This window comes from Lytechinus variegatus, chromosome 5, assembly GCF_018143015.1.
Source record: "Lytechinus variegatus isolate NC3 chromosome 5, Lvar_3.0, whole genome shotgun sequence".
NCBI lineage: Eukaryota > Metazoa > Echinodermata > Echinoidea > Temnopleuroida > Toxopneustidae > Lytechinus > Lytechinus variegatus.
The window spans coordinates 12,892,087-12,916,939 of record NC_054744.1 but is presented as its reverse complement, the minus strand read 5'-3'; the positions used below and the strand labels follow the sequence as shown (position 1 = coordinate 12,916,939).

At 35.7% G+C, this 24,853-nt stretch overlaps 1 protein-coding gene across 5 annotated transcripts in view; it reads left to right on the top strand.

Annotated features, from left to right (window-relative positions):
* The window catches only part of LOC121415379 (semaphorin-1A-like), a 50,692-nt gene that overhangs the window by 8,491 nt on the left and 17,348 nt on the right, over nt 1-24,853 (top strand). For 2 of the 5 annotated variants that reach the window (XM_041608570.1, XM_041608569.1), the window contains exons 4-12: nt 1,456-1,580; nt 10,653-10,761; nt 14,321-14,381; nt 14,617-14,767; nt 15,354-15,573; nt 16,384-16,472; nt 17,110-17,300; nt 18,452-18,504; nt 20,014-20,328. In XM_041608570.1, coding sequence (XP_041464504.1) covers nt 1,456-1,580; nt 10,653-10,761; nt 14,321-14,381; nt 14,617-14,767; nt 15,354-15,573; nt 16,384-16,472; nt 17,110-17,300; nt 18,452-18,504; nt 20,014-20,328 — 1,314 coding nt within the window. The remainder of the gene's footprint in view (nt 1-1,455; nt 1,581-10,652; nt 10,762-14,320; nt 14,382-14,616; nt 14,768-15,353; nt 15,574-16,383; nt 16,473-17,109; nt 17,301-18,451; nt 18,505-20,013; nt 20,329-24,853) is intronic. The other 3 variants (XM_041608573.1, XM_041608572.1, XM_041608574.1) reach the window with 2 other exon arrangements.

The following is a 24,853-nucleotide window of genomic DNA, read 5'->3' as shown; positions in this document are numbered from 1 at the left end:
AAAAATGAAACCGAGCCTGCAAGCGGTTGAGAAGAAAAAGCTCGTATTATACGCCTTCTGTGTCTGTTTTTCGTGAAAGTATCGTTTCCAAGACTGGCACCATGCCATGATTGGGCCGTAACTAAATTGATTATCCATCCATCCCCCCAAAAAAAAAAAATCATTTTCCTATATAAAAGGATGCATCTTCCTTGAAAAGATGATAATTGAAAAATGAAACCGAGCCCTAAAGCGGTTAAGAAGATTCAGCTCTTTTTCGCCTGATGTGAAAAGTAGCGTAACCTGACACTGGCTAGTGGGTATAAGGAAATATAATTTGTTCCATTGTCTAGCACATTATAAATTTATCCATGCATAGAACGATGATTGGTTTACAGGACAATAATCTCTTTCCCCATTTACTTTGGTATTTCTTTTGAAGAACAGTAATTTTCTCCATTGAACATTGGGAATAATGATGTGTACATGTAATACGTTAATGATTGATGATATGCCGAAGATGTTTGTAGGCTCATGTACTGTCCCCTTTACTTTTGTCTTTAATGGAAGAAAATACAAGGTAAAATTGAAATATGATATTGATATTAAAAACCTGTACTGGTACTATGAGGACAAACATTTAGTGGTCAACACTCTGGAAGAAGTCAAATTCTTTTAACTTTCTGGAATAGTTTAACATCCTTGAAATTTTCTCTAAATTGACCTATATATATGGTAGTGATATTTTTACAAGGAACATCCTGGTTTTGCTAATACCCGGTCATTTTAAGTTAAAGTGAAATTGAAAGATGACAGATTTTGCCTTGTCATTTCAAGATTTATATGAATTGGTTTATGTGGGATTTCCATTTTTGAAAGGGAGGGGGGGGGCTTGTATTGTTTTTTTTTTAAGAACACAACCATAATTGTCATAGTTGGTCATTTTCCAATTTAAGTTCAAGGGAAAGGGGCCAATTTTTTCATTAAATAATTCTTTAAATTATTAATGTTCTTTGCAAAGAGTTAAGGCTTACTGTGTGGGCAGCTGTATGCAAACTGATTCTGGAGAAAGTCATTGTATATATGTAGTCCTTTCAATGGATATGAGGTTTTTCCTTAAAATTAGTGTTAATATTGCAGAATTCTATGGGATTGTATTTACATGTATGAATGCAGATATATTATAGATCTTTAAAAACTCATTTAAGTTAACATTCAATGTAGTTGAAAATTTACACCGCATATCCCATTCACTATTAACCCACCCTCTCCCAGTAAAAAAGCAGGCTGTGGTCAATCAAACAAAATTTCCAGCATTCTTTTCTGTTATTTTGTAATGTTCAAAATCACCATTTAAGCAGATTCTATTCAATCTCCCACATTATTTCATACATTTTATCTTTTACAATGTTTATATTTTGGTGGCTTAATCCCTAATATCCCATGTCTTTTCTCACTATCTGTCTGATTTTACAGCTCCCAGTTTTATTGGGGACCCAATCGAGTACAATGGGAAGGTCTACTTCTTTTTCAGAGAGGAGGCTGTGGAAGCAAAGAATGTAAACAAAGTGGTCTACTCCAGAGTTGGACAAGTCTGTGAGGTAAGAAGTTACCCCTCCCCCTTCTTTCCCTGCCCCCCCCCCCCTTTACCCCCCCCCCCTCCCATTTCCACCCTCTACAGATTTTCCCCTCTTTTCTTGAAGATTATCTTTTCAGGATTTTTTGGGTAAATCCTTCTTGCTTAACATATTAGTTTGTATGTTGGTATGCTATAGATATTCTTATAATATTTTGCAAAATTGTCTTTTTGATGACATCAGCTTTTAGATATCTATCAAGGTAATAGTTCGACACAGCCACAAATAAACCCCCCTGATTGAGGCTTGGACAGACCACAGACTAGCATCCAGACTTGTACTTGACTCTTCCACCCAGTTCTTTCAAGATCAGTTGCCTGTGATCACCCTTGCTATCAAGAGAGTTCACAAAGAGCAGGGAAACTGGGAAAGAACAAATTGGTCAAATTGTGGATTCCTCACCTTCCAAACCAGGGAAAAGTACATATATTCTGGGTCCATAGCAGACTCAAAAACATCAAATGCAAGTCTGATAAGTTCTTCTGAATGGATGAAAATAAATTGGCTGGTGTGAAGCAAAAGTACTCACCAAAGAATAAATTAATGTTTATGGTTTACAAGAGCTTTTTTATTATGGTTGCAGAGGAAGTGAAAGCAAGATGAATGTGAATTCTTCTCCATAGAATTGTGAATGCTCTGTCACACGGTCTGAAAAGTACAAGAACCTAATAGTTACTGATCTTGTTTGAGAAGATATGAGCCTTCAAAATATGGAAGGTATATGTATTGGAGGGAGGGAGGAGGGAGAAGGCTAATATGAATTTGATAAATCATATTATTCCGATCTGGGAGGTTAGACTGTTCTCATTTGTAAAGGGCCAGTCCCTTCTCATGCTTTAGGACCAGTTAATCTCCCCCAGGTTCAAACCAAGTTTAAAGTAATTAACCAGGCTTAGAGACAATCTGAAGGGCTTTAGCCAAGGTTGAATAAAAGCTTGTGCAATGGTGGTTTGCATGGAGCTGGATTTCATTCTCTCAATGGATTTGTAGATCTGCCTCCTTACATATGGTTTTCATTGTAGATATCTCATTTCACTCCTTTCTTCTCAGATCATTGGGTTTAAGTTCATATTGGGTACATACTGTTTCAACAAAGGTAGATATTAGGTAGAATTGAACCCAAAGTACAGGTTGTCTGGATAAAAAGTTATTGCATTTATTGAAGAAGAGAATATTTCCAGTCAAAACCTATTTTATTAGAGTTCTGTAAGGTTAGTTCCTACTTCCTAGCTGTCTTTAACAAGTCCTGTTTTCAACTTGGTTTTTAGACCCTAGGTAGAAACCTGTTCAGCAAGTGACGTTTTAACATCTACATGTATTGTATTCTTTTCTAACCATCAAAACGACTCACTTTTGTGTTATTAGGAATGTAAAGACCCAAGGAGGTTATGTTTAGCGTGAGAGAGAGTGCTAACCCGAGGTAGGATTCGATATATATGAATGAATTTTTAAAGGGGAGGGGAGTATTTGTTATTGAATGACAAAAAGAAAACCTAATCATTCCCCAAAGTCATAATTATCCTCCCTCATGGAAGATTATTGGTGTCCGATGTCTTTCGCAATCCTCTTGGCCGGCACTCACAGACTGAGTTTCCTGTTGTACCAACTACTCATGGGTATTTGAGAAGCATATCAAGTTCATATACTGCTACAGTTGGAAATGTCCCAAGAAACAAGCAATTTTTTTTTATTCTCAAGTGCTGGGAGGAGAAGAAAAATATTTGCCTGGGGTAGAAAACTGTTCTTAAATACCACCTCCATTTCTGTATTTGCTTGAACTGTTTGCATTAATCAAACCACACTGAAAAGGGCTTTTGTGGTAACTGTTGTAAATATTTAGTGGGGTCAATGACATTGGCGTTCATAATTATGGCTATTTTTTCAAACCTCAAACTTTTTGAATTACGGTACTTTCACTCTTTGAGTTTAACCAGTCAATATTTGCATAGTCATCTGCTCTTGTATAGGAATTTATATATTTAAAGTTATTTTTTCAAACTGCAAATATTCATCATATTTCTTCTAGAGTTTTGCAAGATTAAACAATTTTGGAAGGATTTGAAAAAAGTTTTTTAGAGTATACAGAAAACTCTAATATGATTGGACTTAAAAAACTACCAACCTTGAACAGACAGCTCTCATCTACATGTACTCATGTGAGCTTGACTTGGCCATTAAAAAATCTACAGAAAATCTTTATACCTACATAATTAACATTGGAAGAAGCATACAAAATCAAGTTGTAATATATGTATGCTGCGACACAACGAATCAAACATTTTCTTCTCCATTCTTGCTCTTTACATGATTTTTTTCACCTTGGCTAATAATAAATAATACCCCTTTCACAAACCCATCCTCCAATTATCCGCCTGAGAGTAATGCAGATTATTCAATAAAATTTACATTCACAAACTCCGAAAATAATCCGCACTATTTTTTACGAGCGCGTGAACTGAAAAGGGTGGATAATTGTCGTGGCAACTGCACACGCCCCTTCCGATGGGGTTGCGTTGGAAAAGGGTGACAATTCAGGACAGCACCATGGCAATTATCTGCATTACTTTGGAAATGCGTTCATAAAGTCAAAATCTGGTCCCGATGTTGCTATTATGTGGATAATTGCAGTATCGAAATAATGCGGATAACTCTGGTCCTGCTCTGATTTTACGACCAAATTATGCGGATAAAATCCGCATAATTGGGTTTGTGAAAGGGGTATAAGACCTAGAGCCTAGAGGTACATTGTAAATAGTGTGAGCAGTGTGTATAATAGAAAGGTAATGAGGTAAATAATTATCTCTTTGATTGAAGAGTTTTCCAGTCAGTTAGTCATGATGTGAGGAGCTGATTCTTGTATGAGGAATACAGATGTAGATTCATGAAATTCCCTGCTGCCTTCCATTGTTATAATTATCGGTCATTCCTAAATCCTTTTGGTCCTGTCCCTGAAATATATTTCGGGGTTAATTATATGCTATCTGGAATAGGAATTCTAACCGGCTATAGCAAGTGTGTGGATATAATTTGGGTCTGTTCTTCTGTTGTTTAAAATTATTTCTCTTTTGTTAAATTATCAAAGAAATATACACTGTACATAACTTGCTTCAATCAACTTTAGTGGAAATATGGGGGGATACTAAATAGACACATTATGCAGGGATTAATGAGGATGCAAATGTCCTTTATAGATTCAAGTATCTAGTTTCATGATACTGATGACTAAAAATGATGACAAAATTCTGGAAGAAATCTGATATTAGCAACAAAAAAATGATGAACATAATAAGCAAAAACAATTTTTATAAATCATATTCGGCAGAGATAATTTTTTCTTGATTCTGTGTGAACCGATGTTATAGCAAAATTTCTTGTTTATGACTCTCTTGACATTTGAAATCAGTGACCTTCTCACCTTGTAGGAACACACTGCAATCATAATTTGTATCATTTTGAAATAAATCACTTCCCATATTCCCAGAATATGGGAAGAACATGTCAGAACAATATTTGTTTATACACTAGTGGAAGATCATTTAGTGATTGCATTCAACTTGCTTACTATGTAAAAATGAAGAATGTTATGAATTTGATTATTTATAATAGTTAAAAAGAGGATTCCATGCATTTTTCTTTGGAGGGGGGGGGGGGGGGGGGCAGGGATAATAGATCTAATAGGGCCAGTCAAAGTTCAAAATTTAGTGGTGTTTTTGTGAGTCATACATGTATTCATAGTTCTCAAAATTTATATAAAAAAGACAGATTTACAGATTTTATGGTTCATTGCTGATGCACTTATTTTTTCTCCTTTTGTGTTACAAAGTGCATTGATCAGATACCATGAACATTTTTTAGTGCATTGATGAGATACCATGAACGTTTATTCAACTTACGGTGTATAAATATTGTGATGTTCTCAGTACGGGAGATGATTAACCCTTTTTTTTAAAGAACATCATTTTTTAGGGAAAAATCAATTTCATGATTTTATAGTAACTTTTTAAGACCACATACAGGGAAGAAATTCTTACAAAGTAGTCCTCTGTTATTTTTATATGCCACTTTGCCAATTAACCTTAACACCTAAACCACATTTGTAAGTGCCTTTCTTTACCTGAATTTACAATTGTTGTTTCTTCTAGTCCATCGAGTTTGAATTTCTATTGGGTGTGAAAGCTCCCACCTGTGTTTTTGTGTGTATCTGTTATCATAAATAGAATGAGCTGCAATATATTATGAGCCTGGAGAGCTAGGAGAGTTCACACGTTGGAGAAGTATAGTTCACAAAGACATGAGCATAAGTTTTTGTAATGGTTCCTTATAGGTTGGCAATGGCATGGAAGTTTACAACAAAGTCAAGAACATTTTGAATACATTGACCCAACAGTGTACACTACAGTGAGGATTTCTTTTCACTGCATATATTCCATGCCCTATCCAAAGTTGCTATCAATTTATGTGAACAGCTGTAATCACGGCCACCTGGTCCTACATGTATGTAATACAGTATGCGCTCCCAATATATTAAAAACCCACTGCATCTTTCGTGATATACATGTAAGCAACCCATGGTATACATGAATGTAGGCTAACGACCCAATCCTAATTTAGACGAAGTACTGGCACATATTTAATCAGACACCCTTAGATTATGCGGGCGTAACGTATCCAATTAGGAGAGCCATTTTTCACCCTGTGGGTATAACGCCATGATTCTTGGGGCAACCGGTGTGTTCCTTATAATGTCGTTCTTGGATATGTGTTAAAATTGGCAAGCCATCTGCTAATTAAAGATAACAGGGATTTGGGAGTAGAAAGTATGATAATGGCAGTGAAGAAAAAGGAGAAAACAATGGACACATGTTTTTAATTAAAGCCCTATAGATTTTAAGATTAATGTATATGTGTGTGGATAAATGCTGGACTTTAAGGTAAAAGCCTACCCACTAAAGAATATGATTATAATAAGCAATGTAATGAAAATCCTCAAATTTTATTTGGATAAAGACATCCCTAATAAAAAAAGAAATAAATTAAAAAAATATACTAAAAGAAAATAAGATGAATAACAAATTTAAAAAAGTATATGGAAAAGTAGAAAAATCCTATTACAAAAAAATGGATTTATTATATTTTTTCTGGGAGATACCTCTTGCTTAGAAACATTACCACCTAAAAGCCCTATTTAACTTTTAAAAAAGCTGCTTATTTTCAATATTACAGATTTTCAATATTTCACATTTCTTATCAAGAAAAATATTACCACAATTAATGAAAAAGAATGAACTTTTATATTAAACATTTATTAAAGTGTTGAACAATATTATCCAAAATACGATTTCCAGATTAGATTTTGATGTTGTAAAAAACTTAATGCAAAATAATATCTGACTTTTATGAAGCAATTACAAATGCAAACACCTGCCAGTGAGTGTGTTTAGGTAAATCAGTTATTGGTCAGATGATCACTGGTAATTGTGAATGTACGGCAGTCAATATAGTCTTACAACTTCTTGCAGTAAGCAATCTATTCTGATCTATGCCCACTGTATGTAATTCATACCAGCACCTCTCCTAGTGTTTCGCTACTTCACGTGCAAACCGAGCATGGTCATTGATTTTACCACCTCCTGGTTGCATCAAAAATGCAAATGGAATACCGTCTAGACTGAGGTCTTCCCTTATGTTTTGCGAGGTGTTTACCAGAATGCTAAAATGGGCAACACATCTGGATTTCGTCAGAGGAATCCCAATGAGATCTCTCGGTGCTTTTTGGTTTCAATATATACAGCCCATGATTTCTTTTTCTCCTCTGAATGCTGAGGCAGTTGTAAACAACTGAAGTGGTAAAAGCTGTTTATTGCTTTTGATATGAACAAGTTCCGCTGATGCTTGTGACAGTTATTGTTTAGTGTCCAGTCATGATTTCGGGGGGGGGGGGGGGTGTAAAATTGTCTTCAAAGGCTTGTATGTTGAATGTAATCCAGTCTTATTTAAGTTTCCTCGATTTTGTAAAGATGATCATTTTTTTTTTAATTAAACAGTTCTTGAGTTGCCAAGTTTTAAAATCCATAAAAGTAAAAAAATGTGAGGATGTGGTTTAATAGAGACCGCCTCGAAGTTCGTCAGTTCCAGGTATTTTCTGATCGGGAAATATACCCTGATCAGAACATACCAGGTAATATTGGCAATGTGAAAGCCAATTACGCGTAATCTCCCCAAAAGAAAATACCCACTAAATAGTAGGAACATGTCAAAATTACGAGAACTTTGGGGGATTTTTTTTTCAAGGTTGCGGGTATTTTGGCAATGTGAAAGCAATTTACGGGAACTTATAGCCCTGCGTGTAGTTGGGCGTGGGCACCGTGGGTGGCTGCTAAGCTAGTGTTTTTTTAATCTCACGCCCCGCTTGCTTATCAGACCATACTGCGCATGCTCGTAACTTCAGGAACCTATCCCGAAGGGTATGTTTTAGGGCGGTGTGAATGCAGGAATTATTAATGGGTATTTTTTATCCTTAAAAAGTTCTCGTAATTTAACAGGGATTCTTATGATCGAGGCGGTTTGAAACCACCTACGCTTTCCATGAAATTTAGACATTAAGTCTATAGTTTGGATTATTAAAGAGGATGGTAGAAAATGGACTAGTGGATATGAGATGTCTTCATTCAGGTGTGCTATGTCTTACAGTGCATTAATGTGCCACGTTTTTACCCTAGAGTCATGATTTGAATCATGATTCAAATATTCTGCAGAATCACGATTGCATTTAATAAAAAACAAAAATAAATGTCTTTCAAATCACAAACATAGAACACACGGAAAAAGGTGCGTTTGGAAAGACGTTTCTGTAGAATCATGAACAAAAAAGGTCTTATAAATGCAATCATGATGTCACTGTGTCGGGCTTCTTCCGGTTTACGTCTTGCCAAGCTCAAGGCATGCACTATTATATGTGCTATGCATGCATTTCTTGTCACTTGCATTTAATTTCAAGTTCTGTGTTGGTCATCGCATCGTCCACTGCTTTTCTTTCTTTTTTTTGTCTTGGCTTCAACCTGAAGTTCTCCAACGGGACAGACAATGATCTCAGCTGTTTTTTAGTTAACAGTGTCAATGTCAAGTTGGATCTATGCTGAAATTCACTTCTAAACACCATTTTCGATAAACCAACAAGATGAATAGATTTTTTTTTAAATGAGGTATGATGGACTGAATTCTGGAAGCAAAAGATTGATTTTTAAAAGAGCCGAAACACGCGCGAAATACTTCGGGTGTCAAACTTGCACTGTGATGCACACTGAATCGGCTAAAATCCAAGGAGAAACAGCATCAGAATGAAGGCTGTTTAAACCCTGATTCTGTGGTATTGTGATTCGTGTTTGTGTTTTGAATCATGATTCTGTCTTGATGTTGCATGAACGTAGCCTCAGTTCCCCCAGTTAATATTACTGATCATCCAGCGGTCACTTGCAACCACAGGTGTATCAGTCTTGAAGAAAGCATATTAATTACCCTGAAAGCTACTGTGTCTAGGTGTCAAACTTTCTTTTAGGCCTGCTTCATTTAAAATCATATAGGCCTTCGGTCGATTGACTTTGTGAAGTTCATTATCAGCTTTGACCTTTCATTGACTTCAATCCGGAAATTCACACGCCCTGTTAATTCAATCACCTTCATAGACCCACTTTATGTAGTTCCAACATACAGGAACTCATAAAACATGGGGGAAAATTGATATTTTTCTTTCCCACAGTTATCAGGTATGATTTTTATTATCTTGATTTCATGAGATGTGTAGATCTGAGTCATATTAGTATCCATCTCTGAAGGCATCAGATTTTGATCTCACCGATGAACCATTATATTACACCACCCACATCCCGGAGATGCATTATGTAGATAGTATGTGTTTACACCAAACTTTTTAATGTAAGATGAGCATTTTGAAATGTACATAGTAAATCTGAAAAAAAATGTATATATATATAGTTCATTGGAATCAGTAAATGCTTTGCTCTTTTTGGTGTCTCTTATTACGATTGCCTTATATTTCTGGAGAAGAGTCTTCTCAAATGCATATTCGTCTGAGTTTATGATCAGCAATCTGTATTTTAAAAAAATAAAAATAATAAGGAAGTACCCACGTGTGACCCTTTTTGTTTTGTAGTAATGTTTTCCATGTAAATTCTGGGGGGGGGGGGGGTGAAAATTCAACAAATGGGACAGAATGAAATTGTTTTTCTTAGCCATAAAGTGTATCACAGTACCTTTTTTCATTTTGCTGAAAGAGAAAACAATAGTATGAATGCACTCCCAGGAAGCGAGTGATAAAGGAAGTGATAGAGTGGTTTCAATACGGAGAATACAGTAGATGACCGTATTCTGTATCAAGGATATTACCCAATCCTGGAAGGATGGGCTGGGAAAGGATGCATTATCAGAACAGAAACATGATCAAAATCATGATTAATGGACCTCATGAATCTGGGTTATTAGGAGGAATTGAAGACTGCACAATACGTGTTGGCAATATTCATGAAGGTTTTTTAACTAGGGACAGGGGCATTTGAAGGGTTGGGCAGGGGACAATCGTGGGGTGCAGAGAGGGGTAAGGACATCTTTCAAAGGGAAACTATATGTCGAGTCTAACAGCCATGGGTTGAGTCTTACATGTACGTCAACAGATGAATGCACTATCCCCGCTTAACATGTGCATGCTATGTTACAGGAAATCAAACTCTCCATCTCTGGTATTATAGGATGTTAGGGGAGAGTCATCATCTTGGTTTCTATGTAACACGGGAAATCTGTCCTACCTCACCAATTTCTTGTTAAAATGCTTGATTTCTTGCATCCCACCAGTGATCACTTTATGATAACTATGAATAAAATGGTTATATACCGGGAACCACGATTTACATTTTAATTTCACACGTTTTCAGTCAAATGAATATTCATAACTTGAGGAATCATGTAACTCCCTAACAGCTCTAGTTATAAAAAGAAATTTTTATTTGATATCTTTGATCATAGAATGATCCTGGCGGTGTAGAGGACGGTGCTGGAGTCTTCACCACTTTCTTGAAAGCTCGCCTCAGCTGTGCGACGGGTGGTGAATTTCAGATGCCATTCAATTACCTTCGTAAGTTACTCCATCTCATCCTTCTCCCTCTTCCCCAATTTTTGTGATCAATAGGGAGCCTTAGATTTCTCATTCATGATGCAGAATCTTCTGATTTGGGGGTAATCAGTCGTACAGTGCATTAATAAGTAGTAGGGCATCGCGTTAAGGGAGAGAAGATTCCGCGTCAAGGGCTCGAGGGTGAAATCTAATACCCCCGATGAATATAACATGGAGCTTTGTTGATTTGATTGTATGCATTGATTGTCCTTAACTTTTCGTCTTCCAAGTAGATCACCACATGTATTTGGTCATTTTCAAACAAAAGTGGACATGGGGGTGAAAATTAAAACTTGCTAGAAATCATTAGGCATCAATGTTTTTTTAAACTAGACATCTTAAAGTATATTTTTCCATTTCATTTACATAAAAGTATTAATTATGTCTTGAGATACAGTGAATTTTATGCAAGGGAAATTAAATGTTACAAAATGTTGATTTTTGCATTAAAATTCACATATTGCCTATCACAATATAAAATTTGTATTAGAAGCACATTTGTTGGCAAGATACAAGCTGTGTATTGTATCTAACTCCTAAATAGCAAACAAAAATTCTGTGAAGTGTTTTTCTGAAAAAAATTGGGTTTCGAAGTTTTCAAAACTGGTTGTCGTGTCACTCACGTTTTAAATGCAAAAAGTTTTCTAGAGCTGTGTATTCTGAAAACTAATTTATCCCAGTACTGGAGCAAATACAGTTTATCTGTACCTTATTGTATATAAAGTAACTTGGTCCAATGTGTTAAGGTAAAGCTAAAATTAACTGTTAAAGTTGTGTCGTGTCACTCACAATGTCGTGTCACTCACGAAATGTCGTGTCACTCACGGTATTATATTGTGTATAAAAAAGGACATCCAGTAATTTTTGAAGCGTTTTACCAGGGATACAGTCAAAATGTTGTTCCTGACATCATTTAGGCCTATTTTAGGCTAATAATTTCCTCCATCTTCCTAATTTTACTCCTTTTTATGGAAATATTGAATTTGACATTGAGTTCATCTATTTTCTCTCCTCTCCGTGGTTGCCTTGGTTTAAAAAATCCTGACAATTTTCCATTGGTTTGAAGACTCGGATCCTAATTCATATTTTGGTGAATGTACTGTGATTAAGAATATAACAACATAATCAATCAACACAAAATTATGAATGTATCAAGAGAAAAACCACTATACTTTAGCAATGGACATATTTACAATGCATAAAGGGTTGGTGATGGTGATGTTTCAAGTCATACCTAGGTATTACTTGAACATTCACTGTCTCCATTTACAGAAATGAGCAGAAAGTTCACCTTTCTTTTGAGCAATGTTATTTCTTTGTTATACTCATAGAGCTTTAGAAAAGTCAGGGATCCTTTTTTGAAATTTGCAGAAATTTAGTGGTAAAGTAGTGTACATGAGATATAAGAGATCACCATGAACACCAAACATTTTTTCAAATTCAGAAAAAAAAAAAAATTTTCTTTTCCTTCTGATTGATTAAATCAACCTTTTCATTTGCCATAAAGCTTGTATTCCAGGACATGAAATAAACAAATTTGCAAGAAAACAAACATTTCAGGTGAGAATGTACTGAGATTTGATAGAACATTTTGGATATTGCTTGAAGCAGCTACATGCCAAGTTCAAAATCATTATTTGTTCGGCCACCATTCATACCGCTAGTGATTAACTACATGTAGGGTCTGAACAGCAAACTACCATAAGTGGGCCGATGTGTGTTCAGAGCAGATTTGCAGTTACACATATTCATTACAACAAAATGATGCATGTTCATGTAGGTCCCAACAAGTCCCAACCGAGACCGCATTTTGATTTGAGCAACTTTGGATGGGTTGCCATGTACCAGTAGATCAATTTTTTTTTTTTTGGGGGGGTACCCTGATAAGAACAGAGCTGGACCTCGAGGGGGAAAAGCTATTGAGGTATAAAGGGACCATGCCAGATGATGTTAGCGACTATTGAGAATACCTTTCTTACAAGGAAAAATTATTCCATCCGTTGTGGATGCTGAATTGTAGGAACCTGTAAACTTTCATATACAGATAGGGAGAAAGAGTTAAAGTTTTGAATGATATCAGGCCACAAAAAGAATGTTTGAGTTGATGTCAATGCCAAGACCTTATAACACCTCCTTCAAGTGCCCCTCCTCCTCTAAAGAGGAGAGTGGTAGAAGCCCTAGTGTGACAATGTGGTATGGTATAGGGAATGTGAGTTGATGGGCAAATATGACCATAAACCAAGAATAAAACATCAGGATGACATATTATGAACTTTAAAGAAAGCAGTTATTATGTAATTAAGCTTGTTTTTTGATTAATGGTATTTTACTTTTCTAGATCATGCAAAAAATACTTTCAATGTTGAGATAAATGTTGTATTTTTGCACTTGTCGTGTCACTCACGTTTTGGATGTCGTGTCACTCACGGTATATAGGAGGGTACCATTTTCCATAGAGGTTTGATTGATTTTGACTATATGTGTTAGATAGGTACACTATTTATGTCCATTTACTGGTACTCACAGTACTCCATGACAATTACTTGGGCACGAATCCAACCATATGTGTTAGTGGTCAGAAACCCATGTCCAAAATTTGTCGTGTCACTCACGCACCGTTTTTTAATCATATCTACTAAACGAATTGTTGAATTCAAATCAAACTCGCAGTGGCCCATGCCAGTCCTACATTGTATATAATATAGTAGTCATGATTGATTCATAACCTTTAAGTTTGAAGATATGAGCCCTTAAACCTCTCCGATTGTCGTGTCACTCACGTTTGAAAATGACCATTTACAAATTTTTTGCTTTTGACATCAGTTGAAATTGAGAGCGCGACATGGTTATTCAGTAACCAGTTTACCAGGAACGTATCTTATAAGAAAGTGTTTCCTAGTTTTATTTGTATTTATTTGTTAGCACCAGAATTGGTTAGAGGTAGAGGCTTTAAGCATAAACATGAAGAAAGGGAAATATGTGTCGATTCAGGAAAAACCTTATTTCCGCAGGACCCTGGCAGTCCTTGGAATGGTCCTGATACTGCTTCCTTGCCACAAAGATAAAAAAATGAAAAATATGAAATATGAACCATGGAATTACCAGTGTCGAAAGTTTAATCAGAATTCATGCAACTTTTTCTTTGAAGACTAAACCAAAATTGAGGATGTGAAAGAAAAAAAAACTTGTGTCAGGAAGAAAGAGAACACAACCTATTTGGCAAGAAATGATAAAGAAAGAAGAATAAGTAAAAAGAACAAAATAATTGGACATTGAGACAGCCTTTGAATAATAGATACTAGTTGATGTGAACATAATCTAACTTCAGATAGAGATGGCAATGAAATATTAAAATACGACAATGTACTGTAGTCTAATTAGTAATATTTTTATGTATAGAATCCCCTTGATTCAATAATATTTAACAGTTTGTACTGTAATATCTTTTGGTAAAGAGAATATCATATTTAGAAGTTTGAACACATTGTCATTTCGGCTCTTATATTTATTCCAATTTCAGGTGGAATCTTCAGATCAAAACAAGATCCAGACATCATTTTTGGTGCCTTTACAACACCAGAGTAAGTACCATTCATCTTTACCTCTCTTACATAGTAAAAGAAAGGGACCCAAAACAGTAAACTTTATATTGTACTACTTGTGCAAAGCCTACAGAATTCAGCAGTTAATAGGTTGAACCGGTTCAGTCCTAAGCTAGAAATAACCCAAGATGGGGTATATTGAAATTGAAGTATAATGAAATTTAGTGCTGATTAATCATTTAACCACCTTTATACTTTTCTTTGCGTCTTTCAGATCTGGGTTTGCTGCATCAGCCATTTGTGCCTATCATCTTGCAGAGATAGAAGCTCTATTTACTGCGTCACCTTTCAAAGGCCAGAAGACAGGCAGTTCATTCTGGCTCAATGTGCCCTCCAATGATGTCCCAGAGCCAAGACCAGGCCAGGTAATTAGAAGAAAACAATGTGCTTAAACTTTCTCTGATTTGGGCCTTGTAGCATAAAGAGATGCAAACGATATTTACAGTAGTTATAGCTTTTATGTAGCTGGGTTACCATAGACCTTCAATGTACAATTAATTGTAGGAGTTTTTTTTTCTTAATTCACCTGATCTGGTTCTTTCATGCTCAAATGTAGTCAGGAGAGTGTCTCATGAAAGGACTTGTCAGATGTGTTATCTGACAGAGTCTGTAGTGCTCTGGTCAGGGAGACGGGTCACCGCGCAAGGAATTTTGTGTGTGTTATTGTCTTCGGTATAGCCATTCAAGTAGATGAATAGCATAGATTGAAGGGATGTAGCCCAGTTATTGATGTAAATTCTGTTTTGGTTGACAATTACTGTAGTAATACAGGCAACTATGCTTCTCAGCCAATCAAAACCAAGTTAAAGTTGTGCTGTAGTAATTTTTGTTATCAAGTTTTCAGATTTGATTATTTATCAAACATCAAATGTTGATGAAGTGCACTCAATGGTTCCATTTCATAGAACTTGTGTTAATCTTTTACTTCGAATCACCTCTCCCCACGACCAGTGCTCCGCTACACAACCTTTTGACAGCTATGATAAATTCCAACTCATGTCCGAGCTGGTTCCTAACAAAGCAGATTACACTGCACCTGCTCGTACTGACCTGGCCGCTATGCAGACCAGCCCTCCCCTCCTACTCCTTCAGCTCTACCGATTTCAACAACTGGCCGTCCAAGAGAGGGATGTGTCGGGACTGGCTTATGATATTTTCTTCCTTGGCACAAGTGAGTATAAGCATTGTTATTTTTTTAGACTGAGAGAGGAGGAGAAGAGAAGGGTAGAGGATGAATGAGAAAGAGACAGAGGCCCGTATTCTGAAGTCAGGTTTAAAGTTGTGGAAAGCCAAAGTATGGAAAGCCAAATGCATCAAAATTTTTATTAAGTTGTATGTTTCTTATGTTTACCGTGCTCTTTCCTGATTCAGCGATGGTGAAGACAATCATCTATTAATACTTCCTACACAATTATGAAGGATTTGAGAGCCGAATGAGCTGAAGTCTGATATCTCTACTGTTCGTGATTATGTAACAATTGGCTGTCCATACTTAAACAATTGGCTGTCCATACTTAAACCACAACTTTAAACCTGAGTCTAAGTTAAACCCGACTTCAGAATACGGGCCAGAGAGTCAGGCAGGGAGGGAGAGAGAGAGAGAACAAGAGATAAAGAAAAATGGATGGAGCATAAGAGGGGTGAGGGTGGGGAGAAAGAGGGGGGGAAAAGAGGCTCTCGAAAAAAAAAAAGGTGTAATTGCTGAGAAATGAGGAGAATAAGGGGAATTCCATAAAATGTTGGGTATTTTTCCAAGCAAGAATAATACACTGTCCCACATATGCCTTTTTGTGTTTATAACTATTATTAGAATTATCGGTTTTCAGTTAAGATTTCATGATTTCATAATATGTTGGAAATTAACCTTCATTTCAAAGGCTTTCTAATTGTTTGCTGCAATTACTTTCTTTTACTGTTAATCTCTTCCACATGCTCTTGGAATAAAAGTTATTGATTTTGTATTTGTATGTGTTTTTTTTAGGTGAAGGACAGATTTTAAAAGCATACATCTACAATGGAAATGCAAGGATAGTTGACGAGATTCTACTAAGTCTGGACAGTGATGTCGCTGTAAGTTTTGATTTTTTTTTTTAAATTATTTTTTTCATTCTATTCTTGTTATTGGAGGTGTGTAAAGTTTATTGGGATAAAATGTATTCCAGATGGAGATAGGGTTCTTAGAACAAAATCCAAGAAATGATAGATTCTTTTTTCTTGCTATTGAAAGGAATTGCCATGTGCTATTAATGTTGAATAGCATATCGATATTCAAACAATTATTATATTGATTTACAGATGAACTTAAAGCCTGTGTATAGCTTTGGTAAAGGGTCAATAATGTGATTGATAATCGAATATCATCTAATATGACAGTCTTACTGAAGCGTAGAGACCGTTAGATATTTTTCCAACTGAACTTCTCTGAGAAAATTTCAAATATTCAAATCTTGGATATATAGCGCCCTCTCTCGGCGATGCTTGTTTTAAATTTTTTAAAAATGGGCATTCAAGCACTTATCTTATAAATTTAGTGATTAGATATCCAAAAGGTGCATTTTGGTGGATTTACCAAAACTATACACAAGCTTTAATACATTTTGAAGATCAAAGATAAACTTCAGAAAAATAGTTAAGTAGTAGAAATGTACTGTTACTTAGTATTCTTTTCGTGCAGTATGATTGGTCATGTTTTTATTATATCTTTTAGGAGGCCATTAACGTCATGAAAATCGATAGCCAAGGCTCAAGAATATTTGCCAGCACATCATCGAGGGTGTACAGTGTTCCAACAGAGAATTGCCAGCGTTTTAAAACGTGTTCAGACTGTGTTTCAGGACTAGACCCAGCATGTTCATGGGAACTATCTGGTGATCAAGGATGTATAGCCTCTCAAGATGGGTAAGAGTTTTCATTGTCTACATGTAAATGCATGGTCACACCGCCCGAGCGGTTGTGGAGCGGATAGAAAAAAATCATCATCGTTCACCATTCTCGATATCGATTGTCGTTTTTTTTTTTCTCGATATTTTCCCACAATTTTGTGAGCGAAATTTGACCCTCTTTCCCTACCACTCCGCTTGGGCGGTGTGACCAGGCCTTAAACTCTGCATTTGTTTGCAATGTACACTAAACTAATTATAGCATTTATGAGGCGCCGATTATCTGGTTGCCTATGCAAATGGTGCACTATATATTATCCCAGCTCTCTAGCTGCTTAAGGAGCTTGGTGCATTGCAAGGCATTAATCCTGCCTGTGACTGTTCACCTCACATGGATTGAGTGCAGTACAAATTAAGATTTGCACCTGCATATTAGTGTAGATAATTGAATTTATTCTATAAATATTATCCGCAATAATATCCTTGTCAGAAATTCTATACCTCAATATGAAATCCTTTGGAGTGTGTCATGCATGTATTTTAATGATAAAACCTGGGATTTCTTTCTTGCTGATAAGCAGGGTAAAGAACAGTGACAAAGTTCCATTTGAAGACAACAAAATAGCAATATTGCATATGAGACTTTGTATGCGACCATTTATTTCAGTGTATACAAAATACTTCAGAATGAAGAAGTACATATAGGCAAAATTATAAATTTGCATTTGGTTATCGAGTGTCAAGTTCTGCATCATTTGTCCACATGTATAACATATCTGATTGAAGTTAGCTTACTCAATACAAGTTAGAATTCCTCTGCTATGATGGCAAACCCAAAGAAAATTATTAATTGTAAGCTATGTTCTTCAACCAACTATGTAAGCTTATGTTCTTCAACCAACTATAGTAAGCCATTTTCTGCTTTTGATTTAAAATAACGAGGGAGTCTCTGACAATATTAACTACTTGAAGCAGTGTTTCTGCTTACTTTGTCATGCAATTGTGTGCCATGTTATTTCCTAGCAGTACCGACTAAGCATCTACTCTTCTGTACTTGTTTGTGACACAAACTTTGCTTAAAATTCCAATGTCCTTTTTGGTAGAGATGAATCTTCAGCTCTCTACAAAGAATTCTAATGATTACTTTTCTTTGCCTCCTTTCATATTAAGAATAATGGATCTAGCAAATGGAGATCCTGCTGCATGTCCTGTAGCATCATCAAGTAAGTAAAACCACATTGTTTGACAATAATTAACACAACCATACAACATTATTCATTCGCAATATGACATCCTCTTGGAATCAATCAGTTCACAAAACTGTTCAATATTTTTTTTTTTGGGGGGGATTTTCATATGACTGTCATTTCTGATGTAATTTGGAACTTTACCTCTTTTGTGTTTACTCAATTTATAGAGGGTCTGCCCTGGGGATATTTTTTTAGGGGGGTAGGGGATGAAAATGTAGTATATGAGCTTATAGAGACCATGGCCCAGATAATGTCACGTCTTTGGTTTTTATAAGCTTTAATATTTGAAAGGAACTCAGATTAGAAGCAATGAAATATAAATATGTATGTTTCATATTTCCTTCATTTACAAGGCAGAAATTTCACGAGAAGCATCTAGTGGAATATTCGGAATAAAACTTCTATAATTTAAAGGTTATGTGAACTGATATATTCATGAGGTAGTTGAGCTTTGTTCCTGAACTAATTGCAAAGCACAGCTTGAAGTCATGACCACCAAAGCCTAATATGTGCATCAGACAATGATATCATTAGTTTTTTAGATGGGTTATGTTTCCTCTTCAATTTAGAACAAAGATTTTTCATTTATTTTGAGTTAATTTTCAAAGAAAGAAAATAAATAGAACTCTTGCAATAAAAAAGGCTTATTTTTAGTAATAGATTCATTAAACTATATATCTAAAAATAAAAGTAACATGATATTATAAAGAAACTGGAAGCACTGGTAATTTGATGTAAGTGGTGTTGCAAAAGAAAAGGGTCCAAGTTTACAAAGGCTATGAAAGTTAAAGAGCTATTATTCATTTTATGTATCTGTATATTTAGCATGAAATTGCCAGTAACTATCCATGAACTAGTGTGATTATGTTTTGCATGTGGAATTAGATCAATGTAGTATCAGTGTAGTCTCATTTATTGCCTGCTATGTCTGTATTTTTTTCTTACTACTAAAGTGTAAATTATTTACATATCTATTTTTTGGCCTCACACCGTGCATTCTAAATTAAACTTAACTGATTCAGTCCACTAAATACACACATTCATCCCTTGGTTTCTTTATTTGATTATTTTCATGGTATTTTGGAACAGTATTATGACATTTTCACCCATTATCAATTCACAATTTGATTTTGATTATTTCATTTGAGTTTATAAAGCAAAAGTCCCCTCCCCATCCACACATTCCCCATATCTGCACCCAATGAAAAGGGATGATAAAAGAGACCTCAAATCTATTCTGATGGTGGGGAGAAATACATAGTTTATAGCAGATGAATCTCACAGCTGTTTTTCTAACAAAATAAGATTTCATATAACTTCGTGGCCCGTGATATGTTTAACAAGTAATCATTTCCCGGAGAGCTTCTGGAAATAAACTGTGATATATTCTGATCACTTATACATTGCTCTCTTTTGTGTTGCCTGTGCGTGTGTATCTTTTTTTTTCCTCCTGTGATTGTCTTCCTGGTCTGCCATCAACAGCCCCGACGATCCAGACCAACCCGGCCACGCCGGCCAGTGAGACCACCGATCAGACGCCATCCTCGCCAAGGATGACCACGGGCTCCGATGGAAAAACGCCCGGCTCCGACTTACAAACCGGTACATACAATTCTACAGAGAGCATGGGCACCTATCCCCCATCTCCTCCAAACTTGACCACCACCACCAATTCCATCCGATTAACGGCCCGTACAACTCCACCACCACAACCACCAACAACTTCGCAAACAACCACCGAGTACAATCCCTTCAACTCCACACTCCAGTCGCCGAATAGCGGCCAGCAACAAGTTTGTATGTCAAGATTCCTCTTTGTTCTCTTTCTTTCTTTATTTTGAAGGAATAATACAGAATTAATCTTTTCACAGGGAAGTTTCTTGTATGGCAAATTTCAATTCATAAATTTCGCAAAATAGAACTAAAATCATCTCTTTGAATTTCATTTTAATCCAAATGTTGATTTCTGACTTTGAAAGGAGGAAAAATTCTCCTTTCCTTCTCATTAACGATCAAATCAAATTCTTTTCAACATTCAAGAGGTAAGGAATTGCTGATTTCGATCACTTTCTTGTACTCAAAATGCCTGATATTGGGTGATTTAAATTTGGGATGTCTGTTTATGAATTAAAGAACAGCTTGCAAGAAACGGCCTGGTGCAAATGTTGTCATCATTTCAAGAATTTCAATTTTATATGATTTTGTTTCAAAGCCGATTTTTTTTCAATTATTATTATTGTCTGACTCTCATCCCATTCAATACCAAGCAATACATCCATCTCAAAACCTCCGGCTTCTCTAATTACGCTTCTGCGATTTGTATCAAACGACACACCACGCCCCAGCTTAACACCCACCCCTGACGTTATCTCTATCATGGCAAGCGTGTATTCCACTTGGCTTTTACTTCTCTAAAGCTCTCAGTTTCTACGAGGTTCGGCTGTTCTTCCTCTGCCCAATTCACGTCACCCGTTATCATGTTAACCGTTGACTGCTGAATTATGTAAATCCCATACGCTCTGTACAGGGGCCACCTGGTTCCTTGTGTAGGCGACTGGATAATATACACACTTGAATTAAGCACACATGCCCCCAACATTTCAAATCAGTCGACTTGCTAATTTTTAGTGGCAGAAACTGCTTTCTAATTACTTAGTAAATTTTAAATTTACATTTCAAATTCTAACAACCAATGTCTATATAGAGAAGTCATGAAGCACTAGTCATCTTATTCATGAAATATAGAATGTACTCTATATTTGCAATGCTGCTACAAATCACAGAAAATTAACATAGACACACTGCTTATTTAACAACATAAGGTTTCATTGCATGTTTCACAAAAAAAGAGAGAGCTGGGTCTTTAAAATGATATTGTTTTATTGTAGAAGACATCTTACTGAATTTATTTGATGGATGAAAACAGGGATCGGAAAACATGGAAGATGTCCTACCGTATATTAGACAAATGACACTCTATGATAAACACCAGGGTATCCCCCAGAGGAAAATCTACACCATCCTTTAGAATAGTATATTCTGCTTCATGCTTGAAAGCATGTCCTTAAAATTACTTGTTGATAAGGTTAAAATACAGCGCAATAAAATCAAACTTATAAAGTCAAATGAAAGAATCGTTCGAGGTGGGGGGGGGGGGTTAAAAACTGCATTGTTTGAATGATTCCTTTTCCTCTTTTGAGCAAATAATTTTTATGTCGACTATTCCTTTTTGTGATTGATTTAGGGAGCAATGGTCTGCCTGAAGAAAAAAATTGTATATCATGCTTCAAGTGACCAAAGAAATTTATAGTCAGAGGGATTTCACAAGTTTTATTGACATTTATAATAGAATGAAGCCATACCCCTAGTAGCAAGAGACACACTTGTAGGAATTATATATACATTAATATGATTTAATTGAGCTTTAAACTGTTGGATGTGTTACAAGGAATCCTAATCACACCAACACAATCCCACTCACCAATAGTTTTGAACTTGCAGAAGTCCTTTGATAATGTGTTAAAAGGTACATGTACATGCATCATTTCTTTCTCTTCCAAGTAGCGTTTTCTTGCTGTGCTTTTATAGTAGTATAGTTATTAAAAACTTTGCAGTGGATGTAAATCTAAATGTGATTTCCCATCGTGTTTCAAAGGCAGTTTGCCCTTTGTCACACATAATCTTCAGTTTTGGTTTCAGTAAGATATTTTGAGTTTGATATCTATAATAACTCTGAACTACTTAAGAAGAAATAGTATTGATACCACTGAAAGTGGAAATGGGCAATCACAAGTGACCTGAAAGTGGAAATGGGCAATGACAAGTGACCCAAACAATTATAAAGTGAATTGTTTTTGATACTTTATGAAAGTGATAGTACTACTGAGCCACAGCTTTCCAACAAAATATATTAAGCTGTGCTGGCAATGAACCATTTTTTTTTCTTTTTTTACTTAATTCTTAAAAATTACAAAGACTATAGCATTAAGATGGATAGCTGAAAAGGGGGTAGGATATTTTAGCAAAAAAGCAAATTTACAAAATGACACCTTTAGCTAGCCCTGAAATTCTTCTATGGAAGTTGCAATATTTAGTATTTTTCATATGAGATGTTATGTAATTTCCCTTTTGGGATGATTGTGGAAATATTTCAATATACCATGTCACTTGTATTATTAGACCCCCCCCCCCAGTTCTCAGAAATTCATGACTTCCGTTATTGTCTCCGTTATTACAGCTGAGGAAGCTGTGTAAAATGATTGTTATTCAATTGAGTTTCATCTCTGGTTTCACATTTTAAATGGTTTGATTCTCCATCTGCACCTCTTACCTGACTTTCATCACTCCTTCCAGTACCCCCCCCCATGCACATGGTGCACCTACTATGGTTTGCTGTGAGGGTGTGTTTTACTAACAGAGGGATATCTAGCAGCTTGAGAATGGGACTTTTACCAACCCTTCCTTGAAGTGAGATCTAGCCACTTATATAACTGGGGAGTGTTTCATCAACATTTTTGTCTGACAAGTTGTCAGATCTGAGTCATCTTTCCATGATTCTCATTGGCTGAGAGACACTGTTACTATGGTAAAACAGGACTTGATGGATAAAACGTCTGACAAGTCCTTTCATGAGCGTTTCATGAAAGGATTTCTCAGATAAAACGTCAGATAAAACGTCTGACAAGTCCTTTCATGAAACACTCCCCAGGGGAGCGTTTCATGAAAGGATTTGTCAGATGTTTTATCCGACAGTTATCATAGTAAAAGTGTCTCTCAGCCAATCAGAATCAAGGAAAGATGTCAGATCTGACAACTTGTCGGACAAAAATGTTGATGAAACGCTCCCCTGGTCTTGATTAGTTGATTATGATAATTGACCCAGGATATTTTGTTATCATTTTGGGTATATTGACCTTGGTAATAGATCTGGGAGCAGCTGTTAGCAAACAGTACATGAATGCCTTCTGGAGTTTGGTTGTATTTCACTTGATAGCAATTCCCCCAGTCTTTGATTTGAGTCATATTTGGTATGTGAAATCAGATATTTCATTAAAAAAAGCTCCTCTCCAGATTTGAGACCTTGCCAAGTTTAGTTTTTCAGCATACTGTTGAAATGCTCTGCAAGTACGCAATAAAGTACCATCTTTCTCATCCACCTGGACTTGTTCAATGGACAGTTGCCATTTTTTGCGAATGTGATGTGATGTTAGGAGTCGACACCCTTCTCTCTACTTTCATGTTTTAATAGGAATAGGTTCTGTAACCCACTGGAGGTGTTTTGGGATGTGACTCTGATTATTTTTTGATTTATTAGTAGACACAATTACTTCTTTTTTTTCTTTTCTTTTTTCTAAGCACTGACAATCTCTTTTTCGTTACCTGCATGCATTATGAAGTGTACATTGCACATGCATCTTTATTTGATGTAATGTATGTCCTAGTTTGTCAGACAATTATACATGGAAATATTTACAACCAATGCACATGTATTACAAGATTGTTAATCGTATACATATGGATGTACAAATGTAAAACTTTTGTGTACAATATCAGTATTTGGGTCTGTACCGTCCATTATTGAGCAGTATTTGTAGAATGAATATTCAATATAATCATATATTTATATATATTTCTAGGTATTCATAGAGTCATATTTTTGTATATGTGTATGGTTTGTCACAAACCCTTTTCATATATCTTATCAAAAAAAAGATTACTTGATTTGTAAGTACATAATGTGTCCTATCATACACAGAAAAGAAGGTACATTTTCTTTAATTCGAGCAAATGTCTGGATAAGATGACAAAATGATCATCAAAATGCTTTCTTTACAAATATTTATATTGCAAATTATACTTGAAATTAAAACTTAAAGCTGCACATGGCAAACAAGCAAGCTTCAGTAAAGATTTGTAAATAGTTTGTCAATTAAAAAGAATATATGATTAAGGGTAGTCGAGAACATAGAAGTTTAGTTGCATGTCAATGCCATAGATATATTCACACAAAAAAAAGAAAAATCATGCACACATGCTAAAAAGGTTGTCAATTAGCTAACCTATAGTTACAAAATAACAGATTTATAGCAAAGAAGTCTACATTGATGTGTAATTTATACAATAATTTTCTTGTTAACATACTTATAGAATTTATCTTATTGATACCTGATTACATCCAATGAGATGGCAGTGCAATTTATTTCCTTTTGATTACATTTTACAGAATAGATCTTATTGGCGTTTCGAAGACCCAGTATGAATTAAAATGCATGTGCTATTTTTATACGAGCATTACCAGCTAATGCTACTGCATTCGATATGG